At 37.9% G+C, this 19,672-nt stretch overlaps 2 protein-coding genes across 2 annotated transcripts; both read left to right on the forward strand.

The window, feature by feature from the left end:
* The first annotated feature begins 8,434 nt into the window (after positions 1 to 8,434).
* glulc (glutamate-ammonia ligase (glutamine synthase) c) lies at positions 8,435 to 13,722 on the forward strand. Its single transcript, XM_079835328.1, has 7 exons — positions 8,435 to 8,485; positions 9,103 to 9,301; positions 9,404 to 9,565; positions 11,622 to 11,768; positions 12,271 to 12,398; positions 12,593 to 12,792; positions 12,929 to 13,722. Exons 2-7 carry the CDS (start codon positions 9,133 to 9,135, stop codon positions 13,239 to 13,241), a joined length of 1,119 nt encoding a protein of 372 aa, XP_079691454.1. The 5' UTR covers positions 8,435 to 8,485; positions 9,103 to 9,132; the 3' UTR covers positions 13,242 to 13,722.
* A 1,362-nt stretch (positions 13,723 to 15,084) lies between these two features.
* On the forward strand, positions 15,085 to 18,913 carry LOC307137107 (glutamine synthetase-like; the record flags this gene model as incomplete). Its single annotated transcript, XM_079834586.1, has 6 exons — positions 15,085 to 15,253; positions 15,337 to 15,480; positions 16,107 to 16,253; positions 17,913 to 18,040; positions 18,235 to 18,434; positions 18,610 to 18,913. 6 exons carry the CDS (start codon positions 15,085 to 15,087, stop codon positions 18,911 to 18,913), a joined length of 1,092 nt encoding a protein of 363 aa, XP_079690712.1.
* Positions 18,914 to 19,672: the final 759 nt, after the last annotated feature.

The raw sequence follows: 19,672 nt of genomic DNA on the forward strand, positions 1-19,672 counted from the left end.
CAGAGTTATCTTTACTATGAAAAATTACTTTATCCAAACAAGTAGTCCAATCCAATACAATGTAATTTAATTGATGATATACAATAAACAGAACAGCAAAGTAAAGTTATTAAAAAGCAAACAATCAACAAGCTCTAGAGGTCCACATATCGTTAAAGGTTTTTGTGGGTTATGTGGCTTGGGTTCATCATGGCTATCATCACTGAGAATGATCTAGCCGTGGATGGTCTTTTACTTAATGGATTCACTCTACTGCAGAATAACAGAGGTCCCAAAAGAAAGCACTACATTTTTAGGAGTATAATGTAAAGTGTTTGTTATGGTAGAGGTAAAAAGTGAACTAAATTAACCATTTGATATCTCTTTTGTAATGATAAGAGGGGTTTTAAAGTATCATTTTCCATAGATTAAATCGTATATTGTATTGCCATTCTGCGCATTTGAAAATGTAAAATTAAATGAGTATTTATTTAAAAAGTGTCATATGCAATTGATAGAAATATTATTAATCACAGATTCTCTCAGACAAAGGGTATCTTAATTTCTTAATTGTATGAAGACATTTCAATCTGTGTGTATGTGCGAATGTGTGTGTGTGTGTGTGTGTGTGTGTGTATATATATATATATATATATATATATGTATATGTATATGTATATATATATATATATATATATATATATGTATATGTATATGTATATATATATATATATGTATATGTATATATACATATATATATATAAACAAACCTTGGCAAGCCATTGTACAACCCCAAATCAGAAAAAGTTGGGACAGTATGGAAAACACAAATAAAAAAAAAAGAAGGGATTTCTAAATTTACTTTGACTTGTATTTCATTGCAGACAATATGAACACAAAATATTTCATGTTTTGTCTGGTCAACTTCATGTCATTTGTAAATATGCATCCTTTCCTATCATTCAGACCTGCAACACATTTAAAAAAAAGTTGGGACAGGAGCAATTTAGGGCTAGTAATGAGGTAAAATGGTTAAATAATGATGTGATTTGAAACAGGTGATGTCAACAGGTGATTGTAATTATGATTTGGTACAAAAGCAGCATCCAAGAAAGGTCTAATCCTTTAGGAGCAAAGATGGGCCGAGGATCGCCAGTTTGCCAACAAATACGTGAGAAAATTATTGAAATGTTTAAAAACAATGTTCCTCAAAGAAAGATAGGAAGAGATTTGGATATTTCACATTCAACAGTGCATAACATAATTAAAAGATTCAAGGAATCTGGAGGAATTTCAGTGCGTAAAGGACAAGGGCGCAAGCCTAAGCTGAACAACCGTGATCTCCGATCCCTCAGGCGGCACTGCATCAAGAATCGTCATTCATCTATAAGCGATATCACCACATGGGCTCAGACTACTTTGGCAAACCTTTGTCAAGTACCACAATACGTAGTTACATCCACAAATGCCAGTTAAAACTGTACTGTGCCAAAAGGAAGCCCTATGTTAACAGTGTCCAGAAGCGCCGTCGACTTCTCTGGGCTCGGAGGCATCTGGGATGGACCATCACACAGTGGAAACGTGTACTATGGTCAGATGAATCAGTATTTGAGGTATTTTTTGGGAGGAATGGACGCCGTGTGCTCCGGACTAAAGAAGAAAAGGATCATCCAGACTGTTACCAGCAACAAGTCCAAAAGCCAGGGTCTGTCATGGTATGGGGTTGTGTCAGTGCCCTTGGCAAAGGTAACTTGCACTTCTGTGAAGGCACCATTAATGCTGAAAAGTACATAGAGATTTTGGAGCATAATATGCTGCCTTCAAGAAGACATCTTTTCCAGGGACGTCCATGCATATTTCAACAAGACAAGGCAAAACCACATTCTGCAAACATTACATAGTCCTGGCTGCGGAGGAAGAGGGTACGGGTACTTGACTGGCCTGCCTGCAGTCCCGACCTGTCTCCAATAGAGAATGTGTGGCGCATTTTGAAGCGCAAAATGCGACAACGAAGACCCCGTACTGTTGCCCACCTTAAGACTTGTTTGCAGGAAGAATGGGACAAAATTACACCTGAAACACTTCATCACAAACAAAGTGGTAAATGCTTTACTGTCCCAACTTTTTTTGAAATGTGTTGCAGGTCTGAATGACAGGAAAGGATGCATATTTACAAATGACATGAAGTTGACCAGACAAAACATGAAATATTTTGAGTTCATATTGTCTACAATGAAATACTAGTCAAAGTAAATCTAGAAATCACTTCTTTTTTTTTTATTTGCGTTTTCCATGCTGTCCCAACTTTTTCTGATTTGGGGTTGTATGTGGAATTTTTTTTCTTCTCCAAACCAAGATGGCCGACAGCCAGTCAGAAATGCCAAGGAATATATATATAATTGCTCTGGAATTTAAATCCATTCCTTCTATCCTTTGAGACTCTTCCTGGTAATACATAATCTAAGAAGTCATATCATACATTTTCGAAGTATTGATGCATGTTGCTTCTAATGCGTTACTTACTCATTACATAAAAAAATCTGATTGTGTAATACACGTTACTTGTAAAGCATTACTTTACTCATTACATAAAAATCTGATTGCGTAATGTGTTACTTTACTCGATACATAAAAAACCTGATTACGTAATGCACATTGCTTGTAATGCGTTACTTGTTTCATAAAATATCTGATTACGTAATGCACGTACTTATAATGCGTTACTTTACTCATTACATAAACATCTAATTGCGTAATGCACATTACATTTACTGCGTTACTTTACCCGTTACATAAAAATCTGATTACTTAATGCACATTTCACGAGTTTGTGTGCCCATATAATCTTAGTGAAAGTGGTAAACAGATTTGGCTTGCTGTCTGCTATAGAGAGGCTCGGAGAGTATATTCTACCCGAGTATATTCTACCCGAGTATATTGCCCCCCTATAACAGGCAAAATTGTACAAAAGGAGGAGCAGGGGAGGTGGAGGGATGCTGCAGGAACTAAAAATGGGAAGAGGTAAGCTGCTGGTTTTATACCTTGGTATTAATTGGAAGATTAGATGGGCGTACTCCTCCCGAAATTACGTTTAATAACTTCACTACATGTAACGCGTTACTTTACCCGTTACATAAAAATCTGATTACGTAATGCACATTATGCACTTGTAATGCGTTACTTCATCTGTAGTCTGAAAACATCAATAGATCAATGTAGATTTCAGTCACAGAGGTTTTCTCAGAGAGGAGAGCTACGGCTATAGAAATTTGTCCATTTTGAACATAATCAGAATTATCAGCTATTCGGGTAAATCGACATACTCTGTTAGACTGGAGGGAGAATGAGCGTTATCTGCATAGTCTGAGTTGGGTTTCCACAGAGTTGAATCTCCACCAGATCTTTGATGGAATCACATCCTCGTGTTCTGATATCAAAGACATGCAATGTTATGAATTTCTCAGTCTGCTGGTCGAACTGGAATAACTCTGTTGCGTTTGCAATAATTGAAGCAGTGTTATATTTTTTGTATACTATTTTATCACATGATTTTTATGTATTTATTTATTTATTGGTTTGTTATACACACAGTAGTGTTACTGTGTTGTTTAATAATACTGTATCTCTTCAGTTAAAACCAAAAACGCATACATGTCCACTCAGGTGGACATCTAAAAATCTCTTCAAAAGAGTTCAGATCTTGTTTTTCATGAGAGATAATTGCATGAAAGTTTTAAAAAAGGCTTCTGGCTACAGTTAATTTATGCATTCGGTAATTATTAGAACGATTGTCTTCTTCTGTATGTCTGTCCGTCTTTAAATACCGCTAAGTTAGCCTACTACAAAAAAAAAATATTAATGCAATTAAGTTACTGGATTTTTGGACGCCTTCAGCTACCAGGAAAAGTTGCTGTCAGCTTGTCATTGTTTAACACAAGTGCATGTACAACACGGAATGACTTTTATGCAACATAATATTATTGGGAGGATTCTCATACACATGTCAGTAATGATATGCTATGTTTTCTTTTCCAAACCCGGCACTACTGACAGACGCTAAACCGAAACCGAATTACGGGGTCTCTTGGCAACGGCGATGTCTCCACGGCAACATCATCCTGATCCGTCTGTCGAAAAGCTCAATAGCATATAATTCAAGCAACAAAATCCTGACACTACGTCAACAGTAAAAGATGAAAAGCTTTGCTGTGTCCAAATTAAAGCTCGGATTATCGAAGTCGGTGATGGGGGAGTCATGCCGCTGTTTATGAATTATTTTTGAAGCGCGAGACACGAGAAGGGACTCGTGGAGGGGAAAACAGACGAGCGCGTGAGTGACATTCAGTGACTCTGTAGCCAAATTCCGTGGAACCCGCATTGCTGTCAAATAGCGAATACTTGCTCTTACCGGCAGGATGGACCCCGGTGTGCTCATATTCTTACTTTACGTTATGATAGCTCACGAGCTGGTGTGTGGACTGATGCAGTATAGGAGACAAGCAGCCAAGCCACATAAATGTCTAATGTGGTGCTCCAGGTAAGGTGTTTGATGGGCTTTTTTTTTTTACCTCGCAAATGTACTAAAAATGTTCACCAGGTGAACTAAATCTGACCAAACCTCTTTAAGAGTTATTCTGTATGCCTTAGAATGTTTGGTTTTGTTAACACGAGCATATTTAGGTTAACATCTAAATATTAGCTACCTGAAGCAACGTCTTAATCTGTTGACTTTCCTGCCATCAGCCCCTATTTAGACAGCTAATTAAATACTTGCTTGTGTGTATGCCTTCATAATTGTCTGTGTGTTTCTTATTCTTACACACAGTGCCCGTGTCTGTCATGGAACGTGGCGAGTCAGTAGCCAGCCGGTCCGGTCAAGGAGACGAGACTCAAAGAAAACTGGGCGTATTGTCAGGAAAGCATAACATGAGGACTGCCGTGGATGCGATCCATAAATGTGATTCTTAATCATCCATCCTGCACTGTGAACACTCACTGAAGCTATGCTGGACCGTTCACTGCCATCCATAATATAGTAATTGCAGCTGTGATGCTCAAAGTTTACACTTTTCCTTCTCACTGTAATTCTGAATACCTTTTCTTAAAGGGATAGTTCACCCAAAAAATAAAATTCTCTCATCATATACTCATTCTCATGCCATTCCAATGTATGACTTTCTTTCTTCAGATAAACACAAAGATTTTTAGGGAAATAATCCTTCTCTGTGAATCCATTTAATGCAAGTGAATGGGTGCTGCTTGGTTGACTCTTGAAAAATCACACACCGCGATTGTGTGATATGACCCCAGAGGATGAATCAATGTGAAATTAGGTGTGTAAGAGAAAAAAACTAACTATAATCTATTGAAAGCTACGGTGGCCGACACAGAACAAAGATGCCGTCGTCTGAGACAGCAAAGAGTGACTAGCGCTCTGTAGAGCAGTTTGTCCGTTTAGGGCTACTGTAGAAACATGGCAGAGCAAAATGGTGACTTCAGTGTAATGCAGTGTAGATAGAAATGGCTCATTCTAAGATAATAAAAACAACGGTTCATTATGGAAGGGCTTTATACACCACTGAAAACATAGTTATGTATAATATTGCATTTCTGTCAATAGATCCTCATAAATATTACACACTGCACCTTTAAGTTCAGCTCGATGTTGTAAGTGTGTGATGAAGTTTACGTGAAAAGTAACACAGAAGCTTAGAGGATCGCCACTTACATAATGTCCGTCTCATGAGCGCTCATATGACAATAAACTGGAAGCAATTATTAATAAAGTAACAAATAGTTTTCTTACCGGTTTGCTTCAAAAGACACTGAATCATCCACTAGGATTGTTATAAAAGTAATCCACATGTCTCATGCTCTATATATTCCAAGTCTTCTGAATGCATACAATGTCTTTATGTTAGGAACAGGTTTTATGTTCCACATTAGAAGTCATACAGGTTTAGAACAGCATGAGGGTCTGTACAATTTGACAGGATTTTCATTTTTGGGTGACCTATTCCTTTAAGGATGTTTGTGTAATTTGAAAGCTGTTTTTTTTATTTATTTCCCTAAACGGAATATATTGCCTTTATATGAGTTGTGGTAGCCGAACGCAAGGTTCAGTCCCAACCTGAGGTGATTTGGGAGCTCTGAACAATCACAATCTGATATCACTGTGCACTTGAGCATGGATTTTAATCTTGGATTGCTGGGAACGGACTGGAAACCACATCTCTTTTGATGAAAAACATTTGGTAAATGGGGTCAAAACAACTTGACAAAAAACACGTAAAAAACATTTTTGTTGCAATTTCTTGTTTTCGACGCTCAACCAGTGTACTTGTGTGTGTACGACTTTAATTAAACATGCAATTCATGTTAGTAATGTTTTGTTTTGTTTTCACAATTGAGGCATTTGCCAAGCACCTTTCATACATTTTACCATTGTTCTTTTTTAGATTTGTGTCATCAGAAAGGTTTGGATTGGCTCTTTAATATGTTAAAGTCCCCGTGAACTGGAAGTAGCAACTGATTGCCTAAAGTTTTGGAACTCTGGCTTTTACATGCACATGAACTTTAATGACATCCCATTCTTAATCTGTAGGGTTTAATATGGAGTTGGTTGCTGCAATAACAGCTTCAGCTCTTCTGGGAAGGCTTTCCACCAATTGTTCAAAATGTCTTGATATGGGGAAGCATTAAGAGTTCCTTTCACTGGAACTAAGGGGCCAAGACAAACCCCTGAAAAACAACCTCACACCATAATCCCCCCTCCACCAAACTTTACATTTGTCACAATGCAGTCAGGCAAGTACCGTTCTCCTGGTACATGGGATTGCTAGAAAGAGAAGCGAGATTGGTCACTCCAGAGAACCCGTCTCCACTGATCAAGAGTCAGTTGAGAGCGACCAATGCTGTGACGTATTTCCAAGTGAAACTAAATATTGAATAGAGGGCAGGGTGTGCTAAGCATTTTTAACCAAAGCCGTCAAACTGACGTCATCGGAAAAGGAATGCCATTCCAGACCAGAGATAACCACAAAAATTGTTCACCCTAAGACCAGTAATGTTACAAAGTAAACAGGGTCAATTTTGATTTCATGAGGACTTTAAGCAGGTCTAGGGATTATAGTTTGCCTGTTTTAGTTTGGCTTTTATTATTTTATAATTATATATTTTTTTATCTGTAAGAAGAACCATCCACAACAAAACACCAAAGGAATGCTGATGGTTCAGAAAACAAGTTACAATTTATTTTAAGGTTACATGTCATCAATACTATCTTGTCCCATTGTCAGATTTGTTTTTGGTTTCTGTTTGTAAATGTTCCCAAAACAACACAATGGAGACAGGATGAACAGGTTGCATCACATTTTGACTTTTTATGGTAGACATATTACCAAAAGTGTGCTATGTAGACACCCAAACACGGAATTCATATCTACTTGTATATTTTAAAAAACATTGACATTCATAAAAAGCTGGAGCTTGTTAATATCTTCTATAAGGCAGGGATTTGCTCCCATTCTTTCACAAGAGAGTTGGTGCTGGAGTTTCAACTGGAGTTAAATTGTTTCACTTGATTCATTTGCATAATGTTTAGCTTATGTTGTTTAAGATGGTTTTGCCTGTTTATGTTGTATGATTAAGACCCAAATGGTTTCAACATAAAAAAGTAAGTGTTTGTGCGCTACCTTAAAATTTTAAGTTTAGTCAACTCAAATATGCACTTGGTTGTCACATAACAGTTGTCACATAACTTCACATTTCAAGTTGACTAAACTTACAATTTTAGGGCAGCACAAACACGCACTTTTTAAAATTTGAAACAACATTTTGTACAGTGAAGGAGAGTTTGTTTGCATATTTAGGTGTTATGTCTGTTCTGCAAACAAGCAGTTTCTAGCTTGCTTCATGAGCGTTTGCAAGGGTTTGAACGAATCAGCTTTAGTAATCAGGTTTGTTACAGCAAGTGTCTGTTCATATCAAAGTAAAAAAATGCTGTTCCATGTGCCTTCATTGTGCTGATGTCTCTTTGCAGTGGAAAAAAAGCCTCTCATTAAGCATAGTGTGTAATTGTGTGTGCAGGACAGCTGAGGTGAACAAACTGTTGAGTAGATTGTATTTGTCACTGAAAATACTGGCCATGTCTTCACTGCCTCAAGAGAAATCTACTATTGTATATTCAGCTTAACTATATATAAAAGACCTATTAGTATAATGTATCCCAAAAAATCAACCAATTAATGAATTTAAAAAAATAAAATAAAATCACAGCAGCAGTATCACAGCAATCACAGGTGAACAGGTTTAAATGCATTGTGGTGGATCTCGTTTGGTTTTGTTCACAGAATCAAGTTTAAGATGAGAAATCATACCTGTATTTTGTTTCACCTGTCACATGACAACTTCAATGACAGACTTCCTTAAACTCGACTATTTCAGCACGCAGGTCACCAGTCTTCATGTGTGGAGAGGAACGATCACATCATATACACTTGTCTGAGTAAGTAGTGCATTATGGTACTTTAATGTACCATATTTTGCTTGGCTTTTATTATTCACTGTGTAATCAAAGAAAATATAATCCTATTTTGATTATATAGATATATATATATATTATATATATATATATATATATATATATATATATATATATATATATATATATATATATATATATATATATATATATATATATATATATATATATATATATATATATATATATATATATATATATATATATATATATATATAATTAACAGTCTAAAATGCTATCATTAAAATAATTTGCGTTGTAAAACTATAGTTAACTATTTCAGAGTATTTTTATTTATTTATAACATGCATGGTGGATTTTCTATTGCTTTTCAAGATTTTCAAGTTTGTCTTGACAGTTTAGACATCTGTTTTTTGTTTTTTTTTGAGGACTGTATAACAGTAGTGCACCTTCTATGAAAATATATTTTTAAAAAGTATTGATCTAGTTCAATTTTTAAGGTTTTTAGACTAAATGTTGTCAAAAATAATGTATAATTCATACATTATGAATTTATATTTGTGCTAACTAACTCACTTGACAGCATAGTCGATGTTCTACTTCTTGTTTTGTTTCTCCAGATACATTATTTACTGTAAATCTGGTCCAGCATGTCTTGCGTATCTGACAGCTCTAGTCTCAACAAGGCCCTGCGACAGCAGTATCTCAGTCTTCCTCAGGGACCCTTCTGTCAGGTCACTTACATTTGGATTGATGGCTCTGGAGAAGGTCTGCGCGGCAAGACTCGAACCATGGATTCTGAGCCAAAGAGCGTAGCTGGTAGCATAGTTTCTGTTTTATCTGAGCAGTTTCAAATTTTAGTTTTTTGGCCAAATTATCTCCGGCATCTGTTTAATGTTTTTTTTTCTTGTTGTTTGGCAGATCTTCCGGAATGGAACTTCGATGGTTCCAGCACAGGTCAGTCTGAAGGACGCAACAGCGACATGCTACTGATTCCCGTCAGGATGTTCAGGGACCCCTTCATTTTGGACCCAAACAAATTAGTCCTGTGTGAAGTGTTCAAGCACACCCGGGAACCTGCAGGTAGGATTGCGAAACTGTAAAAAAAAAAAGAGGCCTGCATTGAAAAATAAATACAGTCTCATTCACCTACATTTAATGAATATGGTTACGATGTTAGATAGTTTGATAATTGTATGTACATTGTTAAGGTCACATGTAGCATTTTATTGTCTTGTGATATCAGGATGAGATTGTTCCTCAACTCAAAATGATTACATGATAATTTTGCCGATTTAAGTCAGGCAACTTAACATTTTAAGTTTAATGAGGCATTTATATAATTAAGTTTATGATACCAATTGAAAAAGTGTGTTATAAGTGAAGTTATAACATTTTTAAGATGTTAACATTTTTAAGATGTTAATGGGTTTGCTCATCAGGTCTTGATTTTATTTATATGAAGGGGAGCGCGGGGCACAACCTAACGCGGGGTTAGTTGTAACACACGTGGTTTAAAACTTTCCACACATGCCAGGATGACGAAACTTAGTGTATTCAACATTATTTGGTGAAAAAATTACTGAACATTTATTTAACCATAGCAAAAGTAAATTTCTTAAGTTTATTTTCCATCTCTGTTTTTTGTGTTTAATTAAAATAAGACAAATCTGATATTATTGTAATCGTATATCTGTTATTTAACAGTTGAGCTCGTTCTTTAATGCAGATCTAACCAGCAGAAGACACGAGCCAGGGTTAAATCCCAGTTATGCAGATGGGGTGCGTTGTAACACTGCGTTACAATGAGTCCCTATTAGAACTATGCTATTATATTCAATACTTTTATTAATTCTATTGAGAAACAATAAGAAAAGGGTGAATAATGACTGAGAGTTAATGTTCAGAAGTTATTAATTATCATTATGTTTTTAAAGTGATTTAGCATTAAGTTTTGTATTTAAACTGGGTCATTTATGCAGTAGAAATGTGAAATTATTTTTGAATTTGGTGCCTTCTAGACTGAGAAAAGACAGAAAATTTATTTTTGTCTCCCAGAATGCACTTGCTTCGCTGCCCTACGAGGCCACTCCGTACACAGTCGTTTTGATCTTCATAGTAATACAATCATTTCGTTCAGTTAGAGGATAAACACTACAATTCAAAACTGAACGTGTCTTTTCAATAAAGTGTGAGTGAGCCGAACGGAAGTCACAGCACAGACGCAGCAGCGTCAGATTTCATTCATCGAAGAGCTGAGCAGAGCTGAGGTAACGTTAGCGCCAGTCTGGCACGTTTTCAGATCGCATATGGAAGCTAAACTATCACAGGAATTCATTGAAAAGTTGAAACACTCACTTTACTCTGCACCGCGCTCCGTTATGATTATGATTGTCTGTACGGCCGTCTGTGTCTTACATTCTGTGCGTGAGATCTCTCTCTGACGATGAGAGAGAATGACGATATTTGCAAAATGACGATATTTGCGTCATCGTAGGATTTTTTCCAGAAATAAAATGCATAATTGTCTCGTCTCAGGGGGATATGAGGGGGGAAAGTACCATAATTTGAATATACTACCGGATTTCTACTGATTCAAAGCCTAATGCTAAATCACTGAAGTTACCCTTTAACTATGCTGTTTAGCTGTATTTAGTGATGTGTTTGTTGATAAACTCAAAAATTTGTTTATTTTTAATGATTAAAAAATGCCATTATTTTATTTTAAAAAGTTAATAATTGTATTTTATTGACAAAATATTTTAGTTTGTCTTGTTTTTTTATTATATCAGGTTACATTTCAAGCTGTCATTTGGTCATGTTACAATGTACCCCACCTACGTGGGATATTTAACTTCCATTCTTTTGGGGTAAATCAAGAAAAAAGTATACACTGTATTAATGAAACAAAACCACGTAATTGTACTAGACGTGTGCAATTAATGTGGGGAAAAAAGAAATACTCTGAACCACAAGTGGATTTACACAAACTGAGAAAGTCAAAAAGCGTTAGGTTGTGCCCCGCTCTCTCCTATATATATACTGTATATAAACCAAAGAGAGAAAGATGATGCTATCTTTTGAAGTTGTGTAGAACTGTAAATGATCTAAACCCTGGTACCTTCATGTGTTCTCTTAGAATCGAATCATCGTAACAGCTGTAACAAGGTCATGGAGAAGATTAAAGATCTCCACCCTTGGTTTGGAATGGAGCAGGAATATACTCTTTTTGGAGTGGATGGACACCCCTTTGGCTGGCCCAGACTTGGCTGCCCCAAACCACAAGGTTATCTGAATGTTATCTTGAGTTGTAACAGCCACAGTCTAGGGTGATGGCGCAACGAATAATGAATAATGATAATTTGTAACACCTTATAAATTCAATGAAAAAAGGGATATTTTGAATACCACACTTACATTGTCCCTATACAGTGCAATTTTAGTCTCATTGAGATAATATTATAGATTTTAAATTTTAAAGTTTAAGTAATTTTGTTGTGTCTTTATTATTTTTCAGACATGCTTGTATAGTTTTTTTTTCTTCCAATTTCAGCTAAATGAAAATGAAAGTTTCAGTACCTGATAGATACCCAAAACAATACAAGTTGTGGCTCTGTGATCCACACCCTTTTAGCCAATCAAAAACACTCTCTGCCTGTGACTCATTTTACATGTTCACGTTTGCTGACGTTTCTTTAGAGAGTTTTTATTTGTCTGATTGTCCAATAAAATGCCATCTGTGACTCTCTTATATTTATAAGAGGACAATTTTGTGTCTCTCTTTTCAGGTCCGTATTATTGCAGTGTCGGTGCAGACAGAGCCTTTGGCAGAGACATTGTGGAGTGTCATTATAAAGCCTGTCTGTACGCTGGCATCAAAATCAGTGGCACTAACGCAGAGGTCATGCCCTCTCAGGTAACTACCATGAAGTTATTAGGTATTAGAGATACAGTAGACCGATAAATGTCTGAACCAATATTTACTTTTGCATATCGGTTACAGAAACGTAAAAATGATTGTCATTGTATCAGTAGTGTATCATCTGTAGATCTCTGTTATGTATATCTATGTACTGGATGGCCAGTGTGGATAGTTTACTCTCTCTGCAGTGGGAGTTCCAAGTGGGTCCATGTGAAGGAATTGAGATGGGAGATCAACTGTGGATGGCACGTTTTCTGCTACACAGAGTGTGTGAAGATTTCGGAGTGGTGGCCACCCTGGATCCAAAACCCATGACAGGAGAATGGAACGGAGCCGGCTGCCACATCAATGTGAGCACAGAGCAAATGAGAGAAGAAGGAGGAATTGAGTATGTACTGCACACACACACACACACACACACATAATCATAAAAGTCAAAAACACTAAAGACAAATATAAAAGTGTGAGTCGTGTTACTGTGTTATTGCCATGTCATCTAACCTCCATCCTCCTCTCTGCTTCAGGCACATTGAGAAAGCCATTGAGAAACTGAGTAAGCGACATGCAGAGCATATTCGAGTCTACGACCCACACGGTGGAGAAGATAACAAGCGTCGCCTCACAGGTCGTCACGAGACCGCCAGCATCGATCAATTCTCTTCAGGTGTTGCTAACCGCGGGGCCAGCATCCGTATCCCTCGCCAGGTGGGTCAGGACAAATGTGGTTACTTTGAGGACCGCCGTCCTGCCGCCAACTGTGACCCATATGCCGTGACCTGCGCAATGGCCCGCACATGCATGCTGGAAGAGGGCAAATATGTCCATGAACCGGAATAACACACTTTTGGAAACAAATAAGTTGTTTAGAATGTTAGGTAGACGGCATATTTACCTGTTATATTTGTCTGTATTTGCCTGTATATTTAAATTAAATTAAAATCTTCATCTGAAAAGAATGTTTAATGACACATGACTTGAAGGCAGGCTTGATATGCTGTATCAAATGATCACACACCTTAGTTTACCTGATTCTCTGTAAAATAGATCTCTTTATAACCTGCCCAGGATTAACAGCATTGACTCACCTGTTTCCACCCATCACACAAAGAGACAACAAAAGACATTCCAAGTTAATTGCCACATCAATGCAAATGGTTTAGGTGAACAGGTATTTATAATAGCCAAACATCCAAGGGTGTAAATACCAGTTTACATTGTACAAAAATTAAGTCACCTAAACCACATTTTTAATAGTATCACAGTATCACATTTAAGCATTCATATGGAGTGAAGAATAAAAACATAAAACAAACCTATCGATAAGTGTATTCATTGACTGCAACATTTCACATATACGTGTGCGTGTGTGTGTACCTGGTATTCCCTATGTTATGGGGACCAAATGTCCCCAAAAGGATAGTAATACCAGCCATTTTGGACCTTGTGGGGACATTTGTTTTGGTCCCTGTGAGGAAAACAGCTTATGAATCGTACAAAATTAAGTTTATGATGTCTTTCAGAGTTACAGAATGTAAATGATCTCTTCATCACGGCACCTGTTAGTGGGTGGGATATATTAGGCAGCAAGTGAACATTTTGTCCTCAAAACTGATGTGTTAGAAGCAGGAAAAATGGACAAGCGTAAGGATTTGACAAGGGCGAGTTTGATAAGGGCCAAATTGTTATGGCAAGACAAATGTGATGGGTCAGAGCATCTCCAAAACTGCAGCTCTTGTGGCCCATGTGGTCCGATCAAACAGACGAGCTACTGTAGCTCAAATTGCTCAAGAAGTTAATTCTGGTTCTGATAAAAAGGTGTCAGACTACACAGTGCATCGCAGTTTGTTGTGTATGGGGCTGCATAGCCACAGACCAGTCAGGGTGCCCATGCTGACCCTTGTCCGCCGCCGAAAGTGCCAACAATGGGCACGTGAGCATCAGAACTGGACCACAGAGCAAAGGAAGAAGGTGAAAACGGTATTCCCTGGTAGCTGTGGCCTCTTTCAGCAGGATAATGTGCCCTGCCACAAAGCAAAAATGGTTCAGGAATGGTTTGAGGAGTTTGAGGTGTTGACTTGGCCTCCAAATTCCCCAGATCTCAATCCAATCGAGCATCTGTGGGATGTGCTGAACAAACAAGTCCGATCCATGGAGGCCCCACCTCATAACTTACAGAACTTAAAGGATATGCTGCTAACATCTTGGTGCCAGATACTACAGCACACCTTCAGGGGTCTATATAACTTGGTATATATAACTGGTCAGTAGTGGCCAGTGATGTCCAATTTAGAAAAATTGACATCTTCACCCTTTATTCAAATATTATTACAATTTTGTTAAAATTGTATTACAAATCAAATGTCTTTTCAGCAATAATTTACACAGTTAACTAACTATGAATGACAAAATAATTGATGAAACTGAAAAAAGTATGATTTTATAAACTAACATTTGAAAAATAAACGACAACTTGCCCACTACAGTGATGTGTGAACAGTGCAGCAGTTTTATACAAAATAGCAACTGTAAGGTTGTAGGCAAAATTTGAGGACCTCCTACTCCTACTGTTGTCACACCAGTCTCAGAGCAGCTTTGGAAAAACAGGAGAGTGCGAAAAGCGATCAACAGTTGAAACATTCATATTTTCTGTTTGGATTTGTTGCATTATATCTGGTCTAGTATGTCTTGCGTATCTGAAAGCTCACATCTTAACAAGTTCTTGCGACAGAGATACCTCAATCTTCCCCAAGGAGACTTCTGTCAAGTCACTTACGTCTGGATCAGTGGTTGTGGGGTGGACCTATGTAGCAAGACTCGAACCATGGATTCTGAGCCAAAAACCATAGCTGGTACTACAGAGATGTCTCTATAATGGGGTTTCTTGTTTTTTTCATGCTTCTTGTTTTGTTTTAATTGTTTTATTTTTTGGTAGATATACCAGAATGGGATTTCAGTCAGCAAGGATCCAGCGCTGAAATGCTACTGGCTCCCGTCTGCATGTTCAGGGACCCCTTCCTTTTGGACCCAAACAAACTGATTCTTTGTAAGGTGCTCGATCACACCCGGGAACATGCAGGTAAAATGTGCTGAAATGTATAAAAATACTTTTAAGACATTGGGTTATTTATCTTCTACTATGTGAGTGTGGGACACCAGGTCCTTGGAGGCAGGCTGGTGTCTTACCGAAAGTCATCAGAGGCAGACGGTTGGTGATAACTCCACTCCATTAAGGGGTCATAGGGACACTGGAAGCCATCACAGGCAGAAGGTGTTGGAATACTCCACCCTATTGAGGGGTAGGAGGTCACTAGTAGGAATCCGGGAGTTGCTACTAGTGTGTCTCGCGAACCGAAGCTCTCTGACTCTTCCATTCAGAGACAGAGTCACCCTGAATTTAGTGATTCAGGTAGTCAGGAATAGTATTTTAGCCTTTAGTTAAATGTGTGTTATTTTTATTTTTTATGCATCTGTTATGATTATTTTAATTCCTTTTTTTTGTAAAGCACATTGAATTATCATTGTGTATGAAATGTGATATATAAATAAATGTGACATTATGTTGCTCAACAGGTAGAGCATGATATACAGACCAAAGATCAGTATTAGTTTTACATCATCTATCTACGCATATTTACATTTATGTAAATGTTGTAAAACTGCATACTGATCAAAATCCTTGTGTCTTGTTTTTTTTTCTCTTAGAATCGAATCATCGTAACAGCTGTAACAAGGTCATGGAGAAGGTCAAAGATCTCAACCCTTGGTTTGGTATGGAGCAGGAATATACGCTCCTAGGAGTGGATGGACACCCCTATGGCTGGCCCAGACTTGGCTACCCCAAACCACAAGGTTATCTGAATGTTATCATGAGTTGTAACAGCCACAGTCTTGGGTGAAGGTCAACATGAAGTAACAGTAAACATTAATACCGTAATTCCTCTCTAACATAACAGTAAATGTGGTTGAGAGTCGACCAACCATTGATCTAAACAGCAAACAATTCAGTAAAACATATTATAAAGATTAAACACCGATCAGGCATAACATCTAATATTGTGTTGGTCCCCTTTTTGCTGCCAAAACAACCCTGACCCGTCGAGACATGGACTCCACTAGACCCTTGAAGGTGTGCTGTGGTATCTGGCACCAAGATGTTAGCAGCAGATCCTTTAAGTTCTGTAAGTTGCGAGGTGGGGCCTCCATGGATCGGGCTTGTTTGTTCAGCACATCCCACAGATGCTCGATTGGATTGAGATCTGGGGAATTTGGAGGCCAAGTCAACATCTCAAACTCGTGCTCCTCAAACCATTCCTGAACAGTTCTGATGCTCATGTGCCCACTGTTGGCACTTTCGGCGGTGGATAGGGGTCAGCATCGGCACCCTGACTGGTCTTCGGCTCCATACGCAACAAACTGCGATGCACTGTGTATTCTGAAACCTTTCTATCAGAACCAGCATTAACTTCTTGAGCATTTTGAGCTAAAGCAGCTCGTCTGATCGGTCCACACAGGCCAGCCTTTGCTCCCCACATGCATCAATGAGCCTTGGCCACCCATGACCCTGTCCCCGGTTCACCACTGTTCCTTCCTTGGACCACTCTTGATAGATACTGACCACTGCAGACCGGGAACACCCCACAAGAGCTGCAGTTTTGGAGATGCTCTGACCCAGTCGTCTAGCCATCACAATTTGGCCCTTGTCCATGCTCAAATCCTTACACTTGCCCATTTTCAATCAACTTTGAGGACAAAATGTTCACTTGCTGCCTAATATCCCACCCACTAACAGGTGCAGTGATGAAGAGATAATCAGTGTTATTCATAATGGGTCATAATGTTATGCCTGACCGGTGTATGTATATACTGTATGTATGTAGATTTGTTCCCGTCCAGTTTATGTTTAATCCAGGTTTAATATTCTCTCATATCTCAAAGCAGTAGAACCTAAAATGATAAGGAAGACTTAGTTGGTCATTACTATAAAATAAATCCCTAGAAGTTTAAAGAAGTAACTCAAATAAATAATCGACAATTAACAGTGGGCAACAACGAATAATAAGAAAGAGTAGACTGCTGTAATTTTTCCACTGACCTTTGTGTGAGGTTTTCGCTCATGCCAATATGAAAACATAACTATAGCAGGCCTAACTGCTTTCTCATTCACTTCAGTTGTAGGTACAGAATGTGTTTTATCATGGATTTCTACATATATTTGTCATAAAATGTGATCTGATCTTCAAGTAAGTCACAAACACAGTCTGCTTAAACAGCAGACAAACAATTAAATGTTGTTTTTGAACACATTCAAAAAACATCTTAACATACTGTATCATTGTGTGATTGTCTTAAGATGTCTTAAGATGCTGAAGGACAGATATTGGTTAAGTAGTAGTAATATGTACCAAAGTATTTTATGGCTTATGTCGAACTGTAGGCCTCCAACTTAACCTGTGTCTATAATTTTTTCTTAATTACAGAAATTTGAATTTTGTGTCTCTCTTCTGTCAGGTCCGTATCACTGCAGTGTCGGTGCAGACAGAGCCTTTGGCAGAGACATTGTGGAGTGTCATTATAAAGCCTGTCTGTACGCTGGCATCAAAATCAGTGGCACTAACGCAGAGGTCATGCCCTCTCAGGTAACTACCATGAAGTTATTAGGTATTAGAGATACAGTAGACCGATAAATGTCTGAACCAATATTTACTTTTGCATATCGGTTACAGAAACGTAAAAATGATTGTCATTGTATCAGTAGTGTATCATCTGTAGATCTCTGTTATGTATATCTATGTACTGGATGGCCAGTGTGGATAGTTTACTCTCTCTGCAGTGGGAGTTCCAAGTGGGTCCATGTGAAGGAATTGAGATGGGAGATCAACTGTGGATGGCACGTTTTCTGCTACACAGAGTGTGTGAAGATTTCGGAGTGGTGGCCACCCTGGATCCAAAACCCATGACAGGAGACTGGAACGGAGCCGGCTGCCACATCAATGTGAGCACAGAGCAAATGAGAGAAGAAGGAGGAATTGAGTATGTACTGCACACACACACACACACACACACACACACACACACACACACACACACACACACACACACATAATCATAAAAGTCAGAGACACTAAAGACAAATATAAAAGTGTGAGTCGTGTTACTGTGTTATTGCCATGTCATCTAACCTGCATCATCCTCCTCTCTGCTTCAGGCACATTGAGAAAGCCATTGAGAAACTGAGTAAGCGACATGCAGAGCATATTCGAGTCTATGACCCACACGGTGGAGAAGATAACAAGCGTCGCCTCACGGGTCTTCGGGTGTTCTCCAGCATCCATGATTTCTCAGCAGGTGTTGCTAACCGCAGGGCGAGTGTCCGTATCCCCTTACGGGTGGCTCAGAACAAATGTGGTTACTTTGAGGACCGCCGTCCTGCCGCCAACTGTGACCCATATGTTGTGACTTCCGCAATAGCCCACTCATGCATGCTGGAAGAGAAGGAAGAGTTTAAGTAATTGGAAACAACAAATAATGGTGAACATCTTTGTTGATCCAGGAACAACATTCCAATCAGCCAATCAGATTTGAGGGACAAGTTTACAGTTTATGCTAATGTTAAGGCTTACAACCAGGGTTAGGTGCTTCTACATCAGTGTTATTCACCAATCATGTCCCTCGGATTTTAGGGATAAGTCATGGGTTGGGTTAGGTTTAGGGGTAGAAATAGGGTAAGACTAAATTTACATACTTGGCAAAATCATGGTGACCAAAAGTTTAGAATATTAGAATGAATACTCATATTCATCATATTGCATACTTGTAAATGTAAGAATTAAAATAAAATAAAGGTCAGTAAAATGAAACATATATATGGTTTTAAACTGTATTAAAAATATATGTACACTAAAATGTGGCTTGAATTCTTTCATGACTATACAATAGTTACACCTACAAAAGTTTCATAAATTAGCTAACTACATTAGTTAACGTGAACTAGAAATGAACATTAATTATAAAGCATTTATTAAGCTTAATGTTCATTTCAACATTTACAAATACATTATTAAAGTCGAAAGTTGTATCTATTTAAGACAACTATGAATTACAATGAACAAAGATGAATAAATACAAAACAAAACAAAACAAATGTATTGCTCATTGCATTATCTAACGTTAACTAATGGGAGATTATTGTAAAGTGTTACCCATCATCTCAAATCTTTACATGCACACAAATGTCCCTTGGTCCGATTGTTGTTCTTTTGGCTGTCCAT

Source organism: Gobio gobio (assembly GCF_949357685.1).
Source record: "Gobio gobio genome assembly, chromosome: 14".
NCBI lineage: Eukaryota > Metazoa > Chordata > Actinopteri > Cypriniformes > Gobionidae > Gobio > Gobio gobio.

Bases quoted from the DNA above. Each gene is read 5' to 3' on its own strand.
- glulc (XM_079835328.1), top strand. From the start codon at position 9,133: ATGTCTTGCGTATCTGACAGCTCTAGTCTCAACAAGGCCCTGCGACAG. The intron at 9,566-11,621 runs GTAGGATTGCGA...GTGTTCTCTTAG, and splicing joins GCACACCCGGGAACCTGCAG to AATCGAATCATCGTAACAGC. The intron at 11,769-12,270 runs GTTATCTGAATG...CTCTCTTTTCAG, and splicing joins TGGCTGCCCCAAACCACAAG to GTCCGTATTATTGCAGTGTC.